At 36.3% G+C, this 20,892-nt stretch overlaps 1 protein-coding gene across 4 annotated transcripts in view; it reads right to left on the bottom strand.

The window, feature by feature from the left end:
• Positions 1–1,989: 1,989 nt before the first annotated feature.
• The window catches only part of STIL (STIL centriolar assembly protein), a 53,052-nt gene continuing 34,149 nt past the window's right edge, over positions 1,990–20,892 (bottom strand). For 3 of the 4 annotated variants that reach the window (XM_061121971.1, XM_061121975.1, XM_061121973.1), the window contains exons 13-17: positions 20,648–20,813; positions 17,316–17,547; positions 13,297–13,510; positions 11,943–12,193; positions 1,990–3,487 (exon numbers count right to left, since the gene is read on the bottom strand). In XM_061121971.1, the coding sequence (XP_060977954.1) occupies positions 2,698–3,487; positions 11,943–12,193; positions 13,297–13,510; positions 17,316–17,547; positions 20,648–20,813 (1,653 nt within the window). In that variant the 3' untranslated portion in view covers positions 1,990–2,697. The remainder of the gene's footprint in view (positions 3,488–11,942; positions 12,194–13,296; positions 13,511–17,315; positions 17,548–20,647; positions 20,814–20,892) is intronic. The other variant, XM_061121974.1, reaches the window with a different exon arrangement.

Raw genomic sequence — 20,892 nt, 5'->3', positions numbered from 1 at the left:
TTCTAGAGAGGCTTCAGTAATGGTCCCTCTTCTCTGGATGTGTTTTTAGTTTTTATTGTTGTTTAGTCACTAAGTCATGTCCAACTCTTTTTGCAACCCCATGGACTGTAGCCCACCAGACTCCTCTGTCCATGGGATTTCCCAGTCAAGAATACTGGAGTGGGTTGCCATTTCCTTCTCCAGGGGGTCTTCCCAGCCCAGGGATAGAACTCGCATCTCCTGCATTGGTAACCAGATTCTTTACCACTGAGCCACCTGGGAGGCCCATTTAGTTAGTAGGTGACATGTGTTTTTTAATTAATCTGCAGTCTAAATTCAGTCTCCAAAACTGCTGAAGTGTCTTCTCAGAAATCTTAAATTCAATGTGGTAACAGAAGTGATGGAACTAGATTTTGCCTAAAAAGTTTCAGCTTCAGGACTTCCCTGCTGGTGCAATGGTTAGGAATCCACTTGCCAATGCAGGGCACACAGATTCTATCCCTGGTCCAGAAGGATTCCACATACCGTGGAGCAACTAAACCCATGTGCCTCAACTACTGAGCCTAAGCTCCAGAGCCCATAAGCTGCAACTACTGAGCCCATGTGCTAAAGCTACTGAAGCCTGTAAGCCAACAGCCTGTGCCGCAAAACAAGAGACACCACCACAATGAGAAGCTCATGCACCGCAATGAAGAGTAGACTCCTCTCACTGCAACTAGAGAAAGCCCACACAAAGCAATGAAACCTAGTTCAGCCAAAAAGAAATTATTTTTAAAATAAAGTCTCAGCTTCAGTTTTCATTGTTCGGATAGTTTCTTGTTTCATGTGACAATTACAGGATTCCCAGTGATAGTGGTAGAGTTAGTGAGGCTGTCAGTGAATCAGCATTCTCTCAGATTAAAAAAAAATAATATGCAATATAAATTGTACTTATACTCACTTCTTGGGTGAAACACTGAGGACTAAAGTGAAACAGAATGCACTTGAAGTTGCGCTCACAATTCCATTACTTAAAATTTTACTCTAGTGAAACCTGTAAGTGGATTTTGAAAATATTTATTAAAATAACCCAAACAAGTCCCAGACGATGACCATGGGGAGAAAACACTGAGAATCACCACCAGTGACATTTCTACATCTGAATTTTAACCTCAGAGCAAGGCAACAGGAAAATGTGCACTGACTGGTCCCTGGCTCCTGTGGAGAACAGCAGAGAGCTGTCATGCTACCATACATTGGCTGGCTAGCTAAACTGGTTGATCAGATTATCATCTCAGAGGGCCCAAACTGGGTATTTAGAGACCAAAAGTCCGTTTCTTTGCAGTTAACATCTCAAATTTTTATATAAGGCTATGATGTCTTAATTTAACTTTAGCAGAAGAATTTTCTCACTCAAGTGAATGAGGACATTTTCATTTATATTCAGAAATAAAAATTTAAAATTTATTTTGTAAGAAGGTGGGGGAAGTACAACTACTGATGTACTCAAAAAGTTAGATGGATCTCAAGGACATTATGCTGAGTGAAAACCACCTTCAAGAAAGTACATACTCTGATTCCATTTTTATTAGCATCCTCAAAATGACACAACTCCAGTGATGGAGAACAGATCATTGGTTGTCAGGAGTTAGAGTTGGAGGCAGGCTGTATTTTAAGAGTAGAACTAAGGAATTGCTTTGTGATGATGGGATGGTTCTGTATGTTGATTGTGGCGGTAGTTATGTAAATCTATAAGTGATATAATTTCACAGTTATACACCAAAAAGTAAATAAATGAGTGCAACAACTTGTGAAACCTGAAAGGTCTGTGGTTTAGTTACTAATATTGTACCAAATGTTAATTTCTTGATCATTTAGTATGATTGTGTAAGATAGCATTATTGGGTGTTGCTAAATGAAGGGTACACCTGAATTCTCTGTTTCATTTTTGGAATTTGGGGGCAGTCTACAAAGTTGTTTTTTTGTTTAAGTGGACAAGGATATGCTATAACAGAGGACAAAGGAAAGCAATCAATCTAGACATTTTTATTAAATTCCATTAAAAAAAATAGTAAAACATTTGAAAAACTCAAAGTTTATAAAACACACTCATATTCATAATTTTCTTATTCTGTGATAGCTAGTGCTATATGTTGAAATGTTATATTAACATCAGCCCACAAGAGTGCAAAAGTTTACTTCCACAGTATTTAACAAATGTGCATCTTAATATATATATATATATACACGCCTTGTTATAAAAGATTGCAAGTTATTTTAAAAAAATAAAACTTTTCCCCCCTTAAATTCAATAAGGGTTGTTTAGCTAATTTAGTCAGGGTCATGATAACTTTATGTTCTTTTAGGTGGTATTTGGGTAGATGCAAAATGCTAGGAAAACACTTTTCAAAATGTACAGTATAAAAGGGCAACTCAGATTCATAGCTGGATAGCATCTGCTTATCTAAATTTATTGAAATAACTGATCTCAGGATTTTTTTTTTTTTCTGAAGATCCAGTGATGCTTAACAACTCTATCTGAACAAAGAGCACTTAGGCCTCCTACCAGTTAGCCATCTCACAGTCAGGCCACTTGTTCAGCTCTTTGCCATAAGCTGCTATCAACAGAGTGATCCCTAGAGTGATTAGGAATTCCAAAACTGTCAAAAGGCTCTGACTTCCGTAAGTATCTTCAGGAGACATCCCATCCTCTTATCAGGAGGGTGGGGAGTTAAAAGTTTAAAATAATTTTGGCAACTGCCTGAGACGCTTTACATCTAAGAAGGTGCCTACTGAATTCATACTATTCATTTGCTTTAAGGTTTCAGAAGGTTTCAAACTTTCAGGAAAAATTGGAATGTCCCTTACGTTTTCTTTCTCAGGGTGCTGGGTAAATTCTGCTTTTCCAGTTTGGAGATGTACTGCAGGGCTTGGTTTAAGGTTCTTTAATAAGAAAGCAGGGTTTTCATTCAACTGCTGTGTTGCTTTTGGAGGAACAACTTCATTTGTAATGTTTCTCAATACTGGCATATCTGTGTGAGTACCCACGGAGTCACAGTTATAACAATTAGTTATCTCGCCAGCATTCCTGGAAGGCTCTTTCTGACAATCAAGTTGTTCAGCTATGTATGTAAGGTTTTGATTCACTAAATGTTCACTCTTGCCATCTGTATTGTCTGGAGGCTCCTCTTCATCTTCACTATTGTCGCTGCTTTGTATGAGTCCGTATCTCTTCATGTATTTTTTGGTTGCAAATGACATGTTGTTTGGCGAAATTAAACTAAGCCCCACTGTGCTTCTGTCTGTATTAATATGTAGAAGGCTAAAAGGTGAATCACCATTATTTTGGCTTGATCGTGTGAGAGACAGTTGTGACAGCTGATTTTCATTTAAATATTTCAAAGCTATAGCATTTGCTTCCATGCTCAAATCCACACCACTGGGGCTTAAGCCACTCATGCCAACATTAGCAAATGACATGTAGTTTAATCCAGAGATCACTGCTTCAGGGCTGATGCATGCCAACACACTGAAAGACAGAACAAGGCAGGCCATCATTTATCTTATTCTGAGTACTAAACAGTGTTATTGTAAATATGTTTCACTTTATGAAAGTAACAAAAGGTCTTCAGCTTTAAGCTGGATGGTGCTTTTCTACCTGAGTGCTCAGACATCTAAGTCTTGGTGATACAGATACATTCAAGGGATAAATACAGTAATCTAGAAGATAATCTATGATTCAAAGAATAAAAGTGGAACACAAATTAACTTTCCTAAATTAACATCAGTTACAGTTTTAAGACCATATATAAGACCTTACAATGTAAAGCTTCTTAATATTGTAAAGTAAAACAAAAATAAAATCAAACAGAAAACACAATTGACAATGTAACATTACAAGATTTGATGAGTAGCTCACAATGTTACATTGTTCATAGAAGAGATTCCATTTGTAATGAATGAAAAATATTAACCAGTCTCTGGATATGAAGGTGTATGCACACATGTGTGCATGTGTGTGTGTGTGTGTGTGTATGTGTGTATACAGTAATTTTCTTTCGTTAGATGTCATCCTCACTCTCTTTGGTTGGTGTTATTTTATTAATAGTAATTAACTGACTTGCCTTTTCCTGCATATCATTTATACTATAATAGCTGCTAATTTTTATTGGTGCCTTATGTGCCAGGCACTCTGCTAAACATTTAGTGCCTCATCTAATCCTCACAAAAACCTTTCTCTGGGAGGTTGTCCCTATCATGTATTTCAACCTTATTCACCATTACAACAATTCACATTTTCCTTCCCCTGCTTTTCTGTTTTCTCCTGGGCCCTTATGGCTATCTATATATTTAACTCACATTTTTTATTTATTGTCTAGCTCCCTCATGGAAGCCCATGTGGACAAGGGATTTCTGTTTCTCCTGCCATTGCAGCATCTGTGGTGCCTGGCACAAGGCAGGAATTCAATAAATATTTACTGCATGAGTAAAATGGGTAGTATTATTATTATCTTTATTTTACAGTTGAGAAAACTAACGAATAGAGACTTTTTCCCTAAGTTGAACAGTTAGTAACTGGCAAGCTGAGACCAGGTCAGCCTTACTCTCTTGGCCTCTATGACCACTGTTTCACTATACTGTATTCAGCAACTTGTATTTTGCTATCAGAGTTTTTCTATTCCTTTGAGTCCTCTGTGTACTGTTATATGTAATATATAATATACTATATTATTATTATATCCGAGTCAGTGAATAGGCTATGACTTTCCATAGCATCCAACGAAGCAATTCAGCTGTTTTATTCAAGTCAGACACTGCCTGCATCTCTGCCCTTTGTTGTTGTTTAGTTCCTCAGTCATGTCTGACTCTGTGACCCCAAGGACTGTACCCCACCAGGCTCCTCTGTCTATGGGATCTGCCAGGCAAGCACATTGGAGCAGATTGTCATTTCCTTCTCCAGGGGATCTTCCTGACCCAGGGGTCAAACCTGCACTTCCTGCATTGGAAGCATGGAGTCTTAACCACTGGACAGCCAGAGAAGTCTGGAGACTGCCTTAATAAGATGGAAGAGGTACTACCAATCTATCTAGACATATTCTTTTATGATACATTCATAGCATTAATATTTTCTGAATATAAAGTCTTTTTTCTACTTTCTTTGCCCATTTCCTTTAAATTATAAGCTATTTGCATATTAAATCAGATTTGTACATATTAAAAATATCTAAGTATAATATCTTGTTAATGTAAATAACATGAAAAGGCAAATAAAAAGTTCTAATTCAGGCTTCCCTGGTGGCTCAGTGGTAAAGAACCTGCCTGCCAAGTCTGCAGGAGACACAGGTTCAATCCCTGATCCAGGAAGATCTCACATGCCGTGGAGTAACTAAGTTTTTGTGCCATAACTACTGAGCCTGTGCTCTAGAGCCTGAAAACTGCAATATTGAGCCCATGTGCCATAACTACTGAAGCCTGTGTGCCTAGAGTCTGTGTTCCACAACAAAAGAAGCCACTGCAATAAGCCCACACACCACAACTAGAGAACAGCCCCCGCTTGCCACAGCTAAAGAAAAGCCTGAGTAGCAATGAAGGCCCAGTGCAGCCAAAAATAAATAAATAAATTTAAAACAAACTTCTAATTCAAAATGTTAAATCATTGAGAGATTTCTCTGGTGGTCCAGTAGTTGGGCCTCCACACTTTCACTGTGGGGGGCACAGGTTTGATCTGTGGTTGGGGAACTAGTAGGATCTCGCATGCTGCATGGCATGGCCAGAAAAAAAAAAAAAAGGAAAAAAAAAAAGTTTTAAATAGTATATCTAATTTTAATGAAATCTTTTTTAAAAAAAAATCATTTTAAAAACTGAAGTATAGTTAATTTATAACATTGTGTTTCAAGTGTACAGCAAAGTGATTCAGTTATTTATATACTTATATTCTTTTTCAGATTCTTTTCTATTATAGGTTATCACAAGATACTGAATACAGATCCCTGTGCTGTATAATAAATCCTTGTTATCTGTTTTATATATAGTAATGTGTATACATGAATATGAATCCCAAACTCCTAAATTCCAATCTCCTTCTCCCAACCCCTTTGGTAACCATAAGTTTATTTCCTATGTCTGTGAGTCTGTTACGTAAGTAAGTTCATTTCTCTTATTTTTTTTTAGATTCCACATATAAATGATACCATATGATATCTGGCTTCCTCTGTCTGACCTTCCTTAATATGATAATCCCGTGGTCCATCCATGTTGCTACAAATGGCATTATTTCACTCTTTTTTAAAAAAACTATTTATTTGGCTGTCAGGCCTTAGTTGCAGCCTGTGGGATCTCCATTGTGTCACGCAGGATCTTTCGCTGTGATGCACAGACTGTCTGCAGCGTGAGGGCTCAGTACTTGCGGCACACGGGCTCAGTTGCCCCACGTGGCATGTGGGATCTTAGTTCCACAATCAGGGATCGAAACTGCACCCCCTGCATTGCAAGGCAGATTCTTAACCACTGGACTGCCGGGGAAGTTTCTTCATTCCTTTTTCATGGCTGAGTAATAACAGATCTTCTTTTATAGAATGGTTAAAAGATCTATATAAATCCATGAAAACAACTGATACCAGTTTACAAGTTTCTTCAAGCTTCAATAACACAGCCAGCTAGTTTCAATTTGGGGGCTAGGGGAAACACCTTGACTTTGAAAACAAATCAATAATACATGGAACCAATGCATAGAAACACTAGGGTAATTAAGACGAAAAGCAAAAGTAAGATACTCCACTGTTCGAATCCTAAAAGCCCTGATCACAGATATACTATATTAGAATCTCATTAGATGTGCAGTTACAAAAGGATAATGAGAGTCTATTTATGTTTGAGTATGAGCGTCACATGCCAACAATTAAGGGAATTCTTCCAACTTACTTAAAGATGAAAATCAATCCTGACTTATTGTCCAGTGTGAATCCCGATTAGTTATCTCCTACTTACCCTGTGTAGGGTTTTCAAGTAGAGAACACATATGGTTTCCAAGTAGAGCAAAGAAGTAACTACAGAGATTGTTTAAGATCTATTTTGAATTCAAAACATCACTCCAGTTGGGAATATGCCCATAGAGGTAATTCCCTACAATTTCTAGGTATGTCTGGGACCCTCTTTTGTTTTCCTGCTTTTGGACCTTCTTAATCTGCAGGGTTCTGGGATCTGGAAAGCCAAAAGGAAATCTTCTTTCCCCTGTCTCAGCTACTCTTGTGGCTGGAGGATAATGCTCCTGGAGTCCAGAACTGGAACGTGAAGTAAGTTTTCACACAGGTACAATGACAAAGGCTAGCTGGTTTACGGAATCAGAAAAACAATGGGCATACAAGGATTACAAGATTACTTTCCTGGAACACTAAACTACAATTTATACACTATTTCATAGGAAAAATCTACTAAACAACTGCCTTTTGAACTTTTCGCACATCAGCTATAGTATACCAATATGTGTTAAAAGATAACACAAGGCCATACATACTGACAGTAAGTATTACAGAGGTATTAAAAGAGTAGAGCATTCATTGTAAACTTCAGTGATGACCCCAGTAGGTGGGATTTCTTTCCTTTAGGAATCCATGAAGGCCCACCAAGTGTGACAGAGGCAATGAGGATTCACAGACAGATAAAACTCACACTCTCACTGGAAAGGCCATCACAAGACCAGGCCGTATAATCTATTAGAAACTAGGTATTCTGAGATACAAACCATCAATAATCAGGTGAGAGGTCCTGGATACACTGACAAAAAGGTGACATCTGCGTTCCACTTTACAGGAGAAGGAAGACTGTGGCAAGCAGTAAGATGAAAAACAACATCCCAGGTCAAAGTAATAGCAAGGAATTTTGCTAATGCCACAGGTGGGTAAACTGGAATGTGGTAGGAGTGGTAGATTACACTAAAAAACTAAGATCAAGACAAACTGTGAAACATGAATTAATTAGGTAGGTTTTAGATAGTCTTATACCTGGAGTCTCCTCTCAGCCCAAGACTATCAACAATAAAAATATGACTTACGTGTTAGAGACATAGTTTCAGTGCAGTTTATTTTTAATCACAATAATATATAGAACCCATTTATAATCAATAAAATATAAATTAAAGATAATTTAACAACTCTTGGTCTAAATTAGCACAAATATTTAAAAATAATCAATTTTAATATAGGATAATTACAAAACAGTATGAAAATATGCTAGGTACCTCTCCTACCAGAGTATGTTATAATTGACTATTTACCTGTGCATCTTCTCTACTGAACTTTAGGATCTATGAGGGTAAAGACAGCTTTCCTAGGTTATCTTATATACTATGATATTTCTCATAGCTGCCTCACAGTAGAAGCTATATATACATATATATATTTACTGAAGTAAAATGAGTGAAAGTATTGCTGAACTACTAATACATATATAGCTGGTAGGGCTGTAAATCTTACTCTTTCAGAAAGCAGTACAGTGACAGCCTTAAAATTTTCCTACTATTTGGCTTAATCTTTCCATTTCTGAGATTCTATTCTGAAAAAATAATACTAAACCTAAAAAATGCAATCTTTGCAAAAAGGTGTCTCTCATAGCAATATTTAAGACAGCAAGGCACTGAAAATGCTTTGACTCAGTTCTGACAAGAGGGAAAGGGTTAAGTAAATAAATACTACCCACTTACTAGTTTATTAAATCCCCATTAAAGACGATGCTTAGAAAACATTATAACAACTTTGAAAACATGCTTATTTTCCAATATAAGACCAATTTTTTGGGGGGTGGGGGGGGTATGGTCAAAACACAAAGCAGCAAAATGTACATACTATAACATCCTACCAAAAAATTAAACAAGCAGTAAGCATAGAGCAAAAACAGTAAAAAAAGAAAAACAAAACTATGGACTTTGGAGTTAGAAGAGGAGGTTTAAAATTACAGGTGTTGGGCCCTGAATAAATTGGTACTTAATTTCTTCACTGATGTGTGTGTGTTAGTTGGTCAGTCGTGTCCGATTCTTTGTAACCCCATGGACTGTAGCCTGCCAGGCTCCTCTGTCCATGGAATTCTCCAGGCAAAAATACTGGAGAAGGTTGCCATTGCCTTCTCCCGACTGAGGAATCGAATTCGGGTCTCCCACATTGCAGGCAGATTCTTTACCATCTGAGCCACCAGGGAAGGCCCTCTTCATTCATAAAACATGTATAATAAGAGTATCTATCACATAGATTATTGCAAGGATCAACTGAAATAATGCTGCATAAACCTTTAGCACAGTTCCTCACACAGTGCTCACTCAATAAATGACTGCTATTAAAATAATTTTAGAAAAATAAAAAAAAATGCAAAACAAATTCTTTAATAATAAATTACATTGGTTGGTATGAATATGGTTTTTTTGTAGTTTTTTTTTTTCAGCCTCAAGGCTTGCGAGATCTTAGTTCTGCAATCAGGGAAGGAACCCAGGCCCTCAGTAGTGAAAGCACAGAGTCCTAACCACTGAACTGCCAAGGAATTTCTCTGAATATGGTTGGTTGGTTTGTTTTGGTCTACTTTTCTAAATTTTCTAAGGTGTCCAAAATAAACTTACATTACTTTGGTAATGGAAACAAAACAAATATCAAACTCTATTCCCAAAGCTCTATAATATTTTACCCAATTTATACAATAAAATAAAGCTTTGAAACAAAAAGTTTTCATGTGAAGATATAGCTATGTTATTCTAACATTTTAGCCAGCTTACCCCTCTATATAAATAATTAATTCAACATATTGCTTTTGAAAACAATTTTCTTTCATCTCAGCTTTCATTTCCTTGAGAAAATCATCTTACATGAAACTAAAATCCTGTCTATGGGTGTATATCTATGGATTTTTCAAATCATATAGATAAATGAATTTCAAAAATGGGAATAGCCCACAATACTAAATGAAAATGTCTATTTTATAATGGTGAATAAAGAAAAATAAACAAAATTATATATACAGTAAAACTTCAACCATGTTTCCTAATTTCCTTTGGGTGTTATTAGTTCAAATGACATTTTCTTCATTTTCTAAAATTCCAACCCTGAGTTTGTATCATTTTTTTTTTTTTTAGTTCTACCAGTTTATTGCTACCAACCCATCTCCCTCCACCCTCGTGCACACATGCTCAGTCATGTAATCCCATGGACTTCAGCCCGCCAGACTCCTCTGTCCATGGATTTTTCCAGGCAAGAATACTGGAGTGGGTTGCCATTTCCTTCTCCATGTATCATTTTTATAGTATAAATTTATAATATAAATTTTCATTTAAGTAAAGCACAGAAGAATTGATTAAAACAATCTGACCACCCCATACTGATAGAGCAAATGGCTTTACTTTACATTTCATTCTAGGCATGTAAAAACTGTATCAAGTTCATTGTATATGGAAAATTTATTAATTTCAATGTTTGACACTAAGACATTAAAATAGGGTGGCCACTATGAAGAAATACATTACTTAAAAACTATTCCCCACAGGCAGCCATACCAAATGTAAGGGTTCCACAAAGATAGCCGGTTGACTTAAGCGTTCTAACAGATGTAATAAAGCCTCTATCCTAACAGTATTGAAATAAGACCTTCAAAAATGCTAGCCTCACTCCACTGGAGGCAGGAATATAAACTATTCAGTACAGCTATTTTGGGGGGCAATGGCAACATCTGCCAGACTTTCAGATGCATACATCCTTTGATCCCACCACTTATAGGAATTCGCCCTACAAAAACACTTGTACAAGTACCTGTAGAATGATTTTCACTTAGCACTGTTTGAGATATGGAATAAGAGATTCGGCCTAAAAATCCATTAGTAGAGAACTGGGGTTCACTGTATCATAGTACATGGGCACAACAGAATATTGCAGTTGTTTAAATGCATGAGAAAGAATTGCGTATACCTAAAAAGTATCTAATGTTATGCAAAAAAACCCATAAATTGCAACACATCACACAGATACATACTTGAACATGCGTAGAGCATTTCTAGACAAATACCAAAGAAATAGTTAAGAGAAATAACTTAGAAGGAGTCAGACTGAGGAGTTTGGGAAGTGGGTTTTTTTTGCATTTTATTTGATATTCATGCATGTTATATGATTTTTTTAAAATCATGAGATTGTATTAGAAAAACATCAAAAATAATTAATAGAAAACATACTAGCGTTATTTAAGGTTCCCTGGTGGCTCAGATGGTAAAGAATCCGCCTGCAATCCAGGAGACCTGGGATCGATCCTTGGGTTGGGAAGATCCCCTGGAGGAGGGCATGGCAACCCACTCCAGAATTCTTGCCTGGAGAACCCCCATGGACAGAGGAGCCTGGCGGGCTACAGTCCATGGGGTCGCAAAGAATCGGACACGACTGAGTGACTAAGCACAGCACTAGCCTTAATTACAGAATTTCCAGATTTTATGTTCTTTAAAAGCAAGTGTGTGTTGAGCTGATCTTTGATGAAGAGAAATCTGAACAGAAGAACATGGCCAGTTGGAACTGGTGAGAAATAAGTAAGGTTCGTATAACTATAGTCTTTAAAACACAGTCCTATAAAAAGGAAGGTTTTTTCCTTTTTAAATGACAACTGCAGTAATTGTACATCCAGTAGTTGACACAGACCCTGTCACTGCCAGGAAAACTTTTCTAGACACCAAAAGTAAGTAACAGCTCATTTCTCTTTCTCTAAGACTCCTAGAGCATTTTGTTGGCATCTTTACTCAGGAGATATCCCTATGTCTCTCAAATTACTTAGGTATATAACCTACTCTTCTACTAAAATGGAACCTCTATAGGGTAGATATGATTTCTTATTCACCACATACATATTAATATAGACTCTGAATAAATCATAAGCCAGTTGAATTGAATGGCAAACTTATACCTTTTTTCATGAGGAAGATGCAATGCATTTACATTTTTTTTTTAATCTTTTAAAACAAATTTTAAACTTACCTGGCATGATCCACTTTATGTGCATTTTTCTTCACTTTAGTTGGAGAATCAATTTTTACTCCAAAGCTTCTAAGTTGCTTAAGAGTTGCATTAAGAACACATTCTTTGTCCGCCGATCCTGAATCATGTTTCTTTTTCTTAGTATGGTAAACATTCTGGTTTTTGGTGCACTCATGACTGATAATTACTGCTTTGGTAGATGGTTCCTCAGTTACTTTGGGGGAGTTATTTAGTCGGTGATTCCCTTGACTCTGATGAAAGAAGAAAAAGGACGTATTTGAAAATCACTATTAGGAAACAAAAATACAAATAATACTGCTAAGTAATGCCAGAGTAAAATATTATCTTGCTAAATTCTACAAAGTATCAAGTACATTTGCCAAGTTTTATGGAATTTTTATAAAAGAAGTCCATCCTAATGAATGAAGATCCTAGAGAAAACTTAGAATGTTTGTTCAGAACTTGTTCATTTTAAAGCCAACAGATTTAAAATCATTTGAGTAATATTTCAAGTATTTTCAAGGATTTATTGTGAAATATTTATAAACAAAAGTTTAAAATCATGCTTTCATTTGAAAAAAGATAATGTTTTAGAGTTATAAGTGTAACCTTTATGTTACTGTCAGAATTTGACTCCTCTTTTCTCACTTTGAATGAGAATGACCTGTAATTCTGCCTTTCTGACATTAAAGGATATTTCATTCCCTTGAGCACATGGCTGGTAGCACCAGTGTAGGACCTAGCAGGCAAATAACAAAATCCGTGTTAACTGATGAATACTTAGGGCCCTATGAAGTATTTTAACAAGTCTTCATTTATAAATGGAGAAATCAAGTGTTCTAAAATCTACAATTTGATTGTAAGTGACAGCCACGGTCATCTGACCTCCAAGTCCCAGTTTACATTTTACAATATTGTGCTAGTTTCTACCATACATTAACTCCTTTTTATTGTGTGCTGCTTTTGCTTACAGTACTGCTCATTCTTTAGTTGTTTGTTACTTGTACGCATGTGTTATCTCCCCTAAGTTTTCAAAGGCAGAGACTGTCATGTTCATCTTTATATTACCCACTTTACTCAGTTCATTTTCTTAGACTAAGCTAAGTATTTCATAAAAATCTGCTTATCTGAGCTGAAATCAGCAAACATTATCATAAATATTCTATTACTTTCTAATTTTCAAACCTCCTGCAAACTCTTGCTTGTTTTTTCTGGTACTAACTTTGAACTTGAATTTGGGGAAAATCTTTTCCTATCAAGGTCCCCATCAGTTTAAAGATGGGAAAGGCTTAACTAGTGTACCTTAGACTAAATAACCATCTCACAAAAGACAGAATGCTTTACATTTTCTTACCAACACATCCTGGAATAGTTGCTGGTTATCTGATGGTTGATGAGGCAAGGGTTGCATTACTGGCTCAGTTTTGGGTTCCCCTGATGTTCCGGAGATATTACTGGCACCCTCTGTTGGTCCACTCTGGAAGCACATGCTTACACATTCTGCTTGCAGGGGATTCGGAAAGAATACAGGTACATCAGGTTCTTTTCTCTGAAGTGGAGAAGAGCTGCTTCAAAGGACATATATAAAGTAACTGTTAGTTAATTGTTACTTTGTTTTACAACAACAACAAAACAAACAGAAATCTTAAATGGTTTATTAACACAAAAACAATTCCTTATTATGCCAGTCAAAGCTCTCTGAAATTTGGTAGTCAACCTGGCTTTTCAGCCAGTCCCTTTCAATGCTCCCTGTTTTATCTTCTGAACAAATTGGAATATGAACAATACTCTGAGTTCTTCTGCCCATAAATTTTGTCTACTATGCCATAGTTCTCAATCTTAACTACACCATCAATATTACTTGTAAAGTTTTTAAAAACACAACTGTTTGAACTTCTCCCCTCAGAGATTCTCAACTGGTGGAGGGCCCCAATTTACTGTATTTTCAAATGACCTGGAGCCAAGAGTTACTGTTCTAAAGCTTTTAAATTGGCATACTCTTATCAAAATCCTATCCACTGTTCAAGGGACATTTTAAAAGTTTACTTCCTCTATGATGTTCTAAAACCTTAACTGGATATGTCCTCTTGCTTCTTTCAACCTCCGTTAGCACTTTCTTTTATCTCTTAGTTCACATATACTCTCATTTATAATAAAGGTATCTGTGTGTTCATTATATCTTGGGCAAATATCTTAATCTCTCTGGGCCTCAGCTTCCTCATTCATAAATGGGAAAAACAGCATCCACCTCCCTGGGTTGAAAAACATGAGACAGGACTAAAGGAGATACCAAGTGCCTAGCACAGTACCAGATAAACCTGGTGGGGGATCTGTAATTGCTAGTTTTCTTCATCCCCTGCTGCTATCCCCTTACTTCCTAAATAGCACATTGAACATTTATCTTTAATTATGTTAACTGATTTCACTTTAATGAAGACCTCAAAACTCAAACATAGAAGCAGAAATCCAGGCTTCAGAGACTTTATGGCTTCTGGGTAAAGTACTTGTACTGAGCAGGATTTTTATCATGCAAACATCTGCAAATCTCATGTCAGTTACTGAGTTAGACTTACTCTACCTTTAGCTAAATGATGACAATTTTTAAGGTACTAATTCTGGTACTATTCTATGTGTTTTACATATATTAACTCATCTAATCTTTACAACAATCCTGAGATAGGTACTTTCACTGTCTCCATATATAGGCAAGAAAACAGAAGCATTCAGAAATTATGAGACCTGCCCATGGTCACACAGTTGTGATCTGAATCCAGGCAATTTGGCTCCATGCTCTTAATCACTCTGCTATATTGCCTTTTCAAGAATTTAAAAATACCTGCTTTGGTGTCTAACCTACCAAACAAAAATAAAAGCTAAAAATTCCAGAAGAAAAGAACTAAAACATTAAAGATTTCAAATTTAAAAAATTGTTTAAAGATGATTCTAATATGGCAAGTATTAGCAGGTATGTCCAAAGCCTGACTTCTTAAAAAAAGAGAAAAAGTATTGTGTCAAAAGAAGGTCTATGGATATCACACATGGCTCTTCCCTGGGAAAAAGCAAGTGATTACCATATATGCTGCAAGTCAAAAAATTTACCTTTCACCAACTGCTTTAACATTAGACTAACCCAACAAGACATCCAAAGGGGACAGGGGACTCAGGTGGCCAGGTGCCATGTATGAATACTTAGCAGCGCAAACCACAGCATGAATCAGACTAGATGTTTGGGAAGAATCCTAGAAAAGCACCAAAACCACTATACACAACACTGGAGATACTATTTAATCTGAATCATATACTATGGAGAACAAAGATCAGATTTACATCTAGTTATATGTTGGAATCCACAGAGTTGGTTAATCACCCTGAACAAGCAATTAATTGCCTTCTATCAGTTAACTCAGATCTGTTTCTGAAGTTAAAAACCACAACGGATTGGAGATTTTTAAAGTTCTACTTTCAGAGGGAAAAACTAATCCTTGAAAGTAGTCTACAATTTACAGAAGGAAATACAGATAGAATAAATATGGATAACCACAGGGAGAATAAATAAGGATAACCACAGTTCATGTCTCTTTGTTCTCATTTTCTGTAACCATTCCAAGTGAAATGTGAACTTATCTTGGGGGCTTAGCCCAAACTGCTCTTCCTATCACCGAACATCTATGAAGTAGCTGATGTGGGGAACCAGACACTGGTTCAAGTCCTAAAGATACAGAAATGAGTGTGATCCACAAACTGTAGGAATTCAATCTAGTGGGGGTTGAGACAGGTATACAGATCTTTTTAATATACTGTGGTACATATTATAAATACTTAATTGAATTGCAAGGTTAAAACATACTCTCTACTGAAAAAAGCAGATAAATATTTTTGGTTTTCTGGAAGGGTGTGTTTGTTGTTCTAATCATTATTGTAATCAGATAATTTAAAATATCAAATATTACCAAAAGGCTTAAAATTTTAAAAAGTAATCAACTGCCTGCTCACGCCACCCCTACCACTGAATTCACCTCTTTTAAAACTATTTCATGTGATATTACACTGTGGTGTTTTAACCCACCTTATTCCTGCACATTCAAAATTTATCCTGCACCTGACCTGATCCCTGCCACCACTTCCAATTCCCAGGCACCTTCATCTCACTTGGTCTTCAGTTTACTAACCAGTCTCCTTACTTCTAATCTTAACCCCCGTCAGTTCACTTGCCACAAAACAGCTGGGATGGCCTTTAAAAAACAAAAATGATCATACTACTACGTCATTTAAAATCCCCCCTGATTCTAATGAACACAATACATTCAGAACTTCTACATCCTACAAAGCCCTACATAATCTGAAGGCTTCTTTCACCATCTTACTTAATATACCCACTTCACTCCCATGCCACTATCCTAGTTACACTCCACTTGGTCACCCCGGTTTATTTTCTTCAGGCAATGGTCTTCATATGAAATTATATGTTTCCTGCTGATGCGGTTACTGTCTCCAGAACTCATGGAAATTCCATGAAGTCAGGAGCTTTGTCTGACCTACTGCTCAATTTCTAGGGCTTAGTTTTTTGGCAACATATATCAGAAGCTCAAAGAATATTTGCTGAATTTGTTTCCAAATTTGCAAAGGATCTGAATTACTTCAGAATCCCTATTTTTTTCATAGAAAATTTCATAAAGAAAAATTTCAAACACAAGAGAGTTTTAACAAACCACTATGTACAATCAGTTTTTTAACAAACCACTATGTACAATCAGTTTTAAAAAGTATCTACTCAGAGTCTATCTTACTTCAGCTCTGCCCTTTGCCATTTCATCCCCATCAGCTTATTGAGTATATCTTGAATAACAGGTTACATCTCTCAGAAATAAAGACTCTGTTATTATACACATATAATTGCAGTATGTAAATCTTTATAAAAATTTTTAAAATTCAGGACCCTGGCTCCATCTGGGACCTAGTGTTATCAGAATCTCTAGTGAGGCCTGACATAGATATTTCTGAAATCTTCAGCTGTTCTGATTCAGTAAGATTGTTTTATACGTCCAATGACTGACATCTGGGAATGGTCCCAGAAGGCTCAGAATTGTCTATTACAGGGAATTCCCTGGCAGTTCAGTGGTTAGAAGTCCAGTGGTTAGGACTCCATGCTTCCATTGCAGGGGGCATAAGTTAGATCCCTGATGGGGGAAACTAAGATCCCATATGACGAGTGGTGCAGCCAAAAAAGAACTGTCTGTTACATAGGAATCACATTAGCAAAGACACCATAAAAATACTTTTACAAAACAAACAGTTTCTGAGTTAGACTACCAGAGGAATATTAGAATTTAAAAAGAAAAAAAGAAGATGAATACTGAATCAAAGAGATCTTACTTGGATATACAAAGTTGCTGATTAAATTCTTCTTCCACAGCAACGTTACTCTCTTCAAAACTGGGAATGTCAACAGCTTTTAACGAAGATGCACTACCTGGAGTACTTGTGACTTCATTATTAATATCAACAGAAAAATTCATGTCCTCACTGGAAATCTTGGTATCATCTTGCCTCAGCTGAGATTCAGGCTCTTGATCATCACCTGCTGCATTCCAAAACAAGCTGGCACCTGGAGAACAGATGATTTAACAGATGCAGAAACAGACGCTCAATTATAAAAAATAATTCTCTGACAAACTTTTGTTAGGTAACATTAGCTATATTATTTTAACACAATTACCTAGAACTGTTTTCAGATTATATTTTCTCAGAAATGCCATGAAGAAATAAATGAAAAGTGAAAAGAGAAGAAACTGAGCACAAAGGGAAAGAGGACCCTTCAGACCCTAACTCTTCAAGAGGTGTGGCTCTCATGACGAGTTTTACATGTCAAGGTTCTGAATATGATTTGGAGTATATATGTGTTTCGAAAACTGCTGTTCTGAAAAACAGGAGAGGATATATAAAATGCAAATCCCTGGGGTCTTTGATTTTGATTCTTAAACACAATATTTATGAGACTGTATTACGGTTATATCAGACATATGTAATATAAGGCAAGTAAAAATCAAATATTTCCCAAATTGTATAGATCATTTGCACAATTATTTGCATGTATTATTATTTGCTTACTGATTTTCTTTAAATCAACTCACTGTTTTACCTAGCTGCATCATTTCTGTGAAATCATTGATTTTTATGTGCTAGCTATATTTTTTCCAATACTTATAGGAATAAATATATCTACACAGTATAAAATAGTAATCTCTATACTACACCAAATCATCTTTTGAATCTGAGTGATATGCATTCCACATTTTGAGAAATCTTGCGATACATACATGATTTAAAGAAATAAAGTTAAAACCAAAGACTAAATTCAAGTCAAAACTGTTTCCACTTTGAGCATCAACTTGGGTGATTTTATAAACATAAATTAATAAAAGGATGATTTAGTTTTGTACTCAACTAAGCATTTAAAAAAATCCCTGGTCAGGGATCTGAGATCCTGTAAGCCACACAGCACAGCCCCCCCAAAAAATAAAAGGACAATTTAGAAAAGTTATTTAAGTGCTGCTACTCTTCCTAAACACCCACCAGTGTATACCCTTAGGAATTAAGTATTATCATAGAGAGCCATTTAATTCAAATGACTAATAATTCATTTTTCTGCATATTAAGTCAAAGTTCTAAATATGACTCTATGAGGTTTCAAAATATTTGAAATATACATCATGCTTGAAAACTTGTTTCAAATAATTTCAGGAAATCAGTTTGATTTAGGCATCAAGCTAGGTAATAAGATACAACAGTCAATAAAAGTTTACAGTCTAGTGACAGATACAGATGGTGAACAACTGGAATATAGTAAGTACAGACTTCACAAGAGACATAGAAGGAAACTGCAGTTTTTGGTTTATCTCATAATACTGCTTTACCACCACCCTCTACAGCACACATATGCAGGAAACTGTCATCCTTGCAATTAACAAAGACGGGAATCCAGCAGATATGTCCCTATTACATGCTTCTCAATCCCCTTATCCCTGAACCAGGGATTAAAACCTAATCCAAACTAGACCATTCAGGTTCAGCATTTTGAAGTTGAGACTGAAGGATCATAATGTGGTTTATGTACATGGGTAGAACTGTACAACAGAAACTCTGGGCCTCTGCATGAGCTATATTTTAAAATGTAAAGCAGTGAAGACTCCAGATAGAGTTGATAAAACAGCCATGTGTAATAACTGGATACTCCAATGATTTTCTAGTGTCTATGTCTAGTTTTTTTCTGAAGTCCAGCCCAATTCTTGGCCTTGGTTTTCATGAAACATCCCCATAGCCTTCCAGTAAAGTCTCCCTCCTTGTTTAGTCCAAAGTGGCTTATGTTACTTGCTGCTAAAAAAATCTTAACTAATACTGAGTAATACCTGAATTTGACTTATAAATGTACATGAGGTTCTTGCTACCCTCCCTCATTGCTGCCCTCTTCATGACGTTTAGATAACATATGGGTACAGATAAAGAATATAGCAAGCTGTCTTCCTTGTAAATGCTCTCTCCTAAATTTGTATTCCCCAGGCTCAAACCTTCATCTGTTACTTTCACAACTCTTATATCATCAATCCACTCCACTCTCCTAACATTTGAGTATTACTATCTACATTTCCAAAAGTAGCTCAATCTAATAGATATTTAGACTGAACTCATCTCCTCCCCTCTGCTTCTCTAACTTGCCTCCCTCTGTCATCCAAGCTCAAAATCATGAAGTAACTTTTATTTTCACCTTTAATAAATGTTTAATTTTGGAATAGTTCTAGATTCACAGAGAAGATAAAACAGAGAGTTACTGTGTATTCCTCACCCAGTCTTCCCTGTTGTTAACATCTTACATTATTATGGTACATTTTTCAAAATCAAGAACACAGTGTTGGTACATTACTATTAAGTAAAACTCCAGACTTTGTTTGGATTTCACGAATTTTTCCACTAATGTCTTTTTTCTGTTTCAGGACCCAATCCAGGATAATCACACGGCATTTAACTAAAGTAACCTGAATCTTCCCTCTTCCAACTGCCATATCCAATTAGTTCTCAAATCTTATCAACACTGTACATGACTCTTCCTCTTCAGTCTTATAACCACCACCCTATATACTAGACATCTTGCTAGATACTGAACACACAAAAATGTTCTTAAAGATCTCATAGTCTGATTGTGAGTAAATATGTAAACACATAGATGTCATTTATATTATTGATTTTTTTTTAAAAAGGCCTTCTATTTTGCTTACAAGATGAAACAGACAGCTTTGTAAAAGATATAGTAATGGTTCTCCGTGACATAGTAATGGGTAGAGTACTAGAACTCTGAACTCAGAACTCTGCGTTGTTTGTCTGAGCCCATATTTTCTCTACCCAATCTGTTCTGCTATCTTTCAATTCCACCAAGATCCTACATTCCCTTCAAGGCCCAGAATCAATAACACTGCATGGATGAAATCTTCCCTGATCCCCTAAACCACAGATGACTTCTCTCATTAGAACTGGGTCCAGCTTGGAAAAGCAGCAAAAACAAACAACACATTGTGTTATGTGGTTTCCAATCTGTTTTCAGGTAGAGTTTTGTTTCATAAAGAGTAAAATCACACAAAGAGTTAAGTTACACTCTCATCACCTTGGTTTTAATTCTATGTGTACTATGTACAAATTAAGAAAAATGAAATTACCTGTGCTCACAGCAATGCTTACACTTTTTCTCATGTGCAAAGCAGGGGGAGGCTGTGCTTCCATGGAAACCAACTCCATTTGTCTTGCAGCTTGCAGTGTGTCTTCAACAGTGGTTGTCTTAGGGGAACAGGGCTGCAGAGACTGTGCTTCTAACAAACGCTGAATCTGTATCAATTAAAAAGACTTTTTTATGTATGTATATGACAGTGAAGTAATCAACCAAACTGACAGAAGAGTTTAAAAA

This window comes from Dama dama, chromosome 20 (genome assembly GCF_033118175.1).
Source record: "Dama dama isolate Ldn47 chromosome 20, ASM3311817v1, whole genome shotgun sequence".
Lineage (NCBI taxonomy): Eukaryota > Metazoa > Chordata > Mammalia > Artiodactyla > Cervidae > Dama > Dama dama.
Note: the sequence above shows the minus strand (reverse complement) of the source record. Positions and strands in the feature narration are given on the sequence as shown.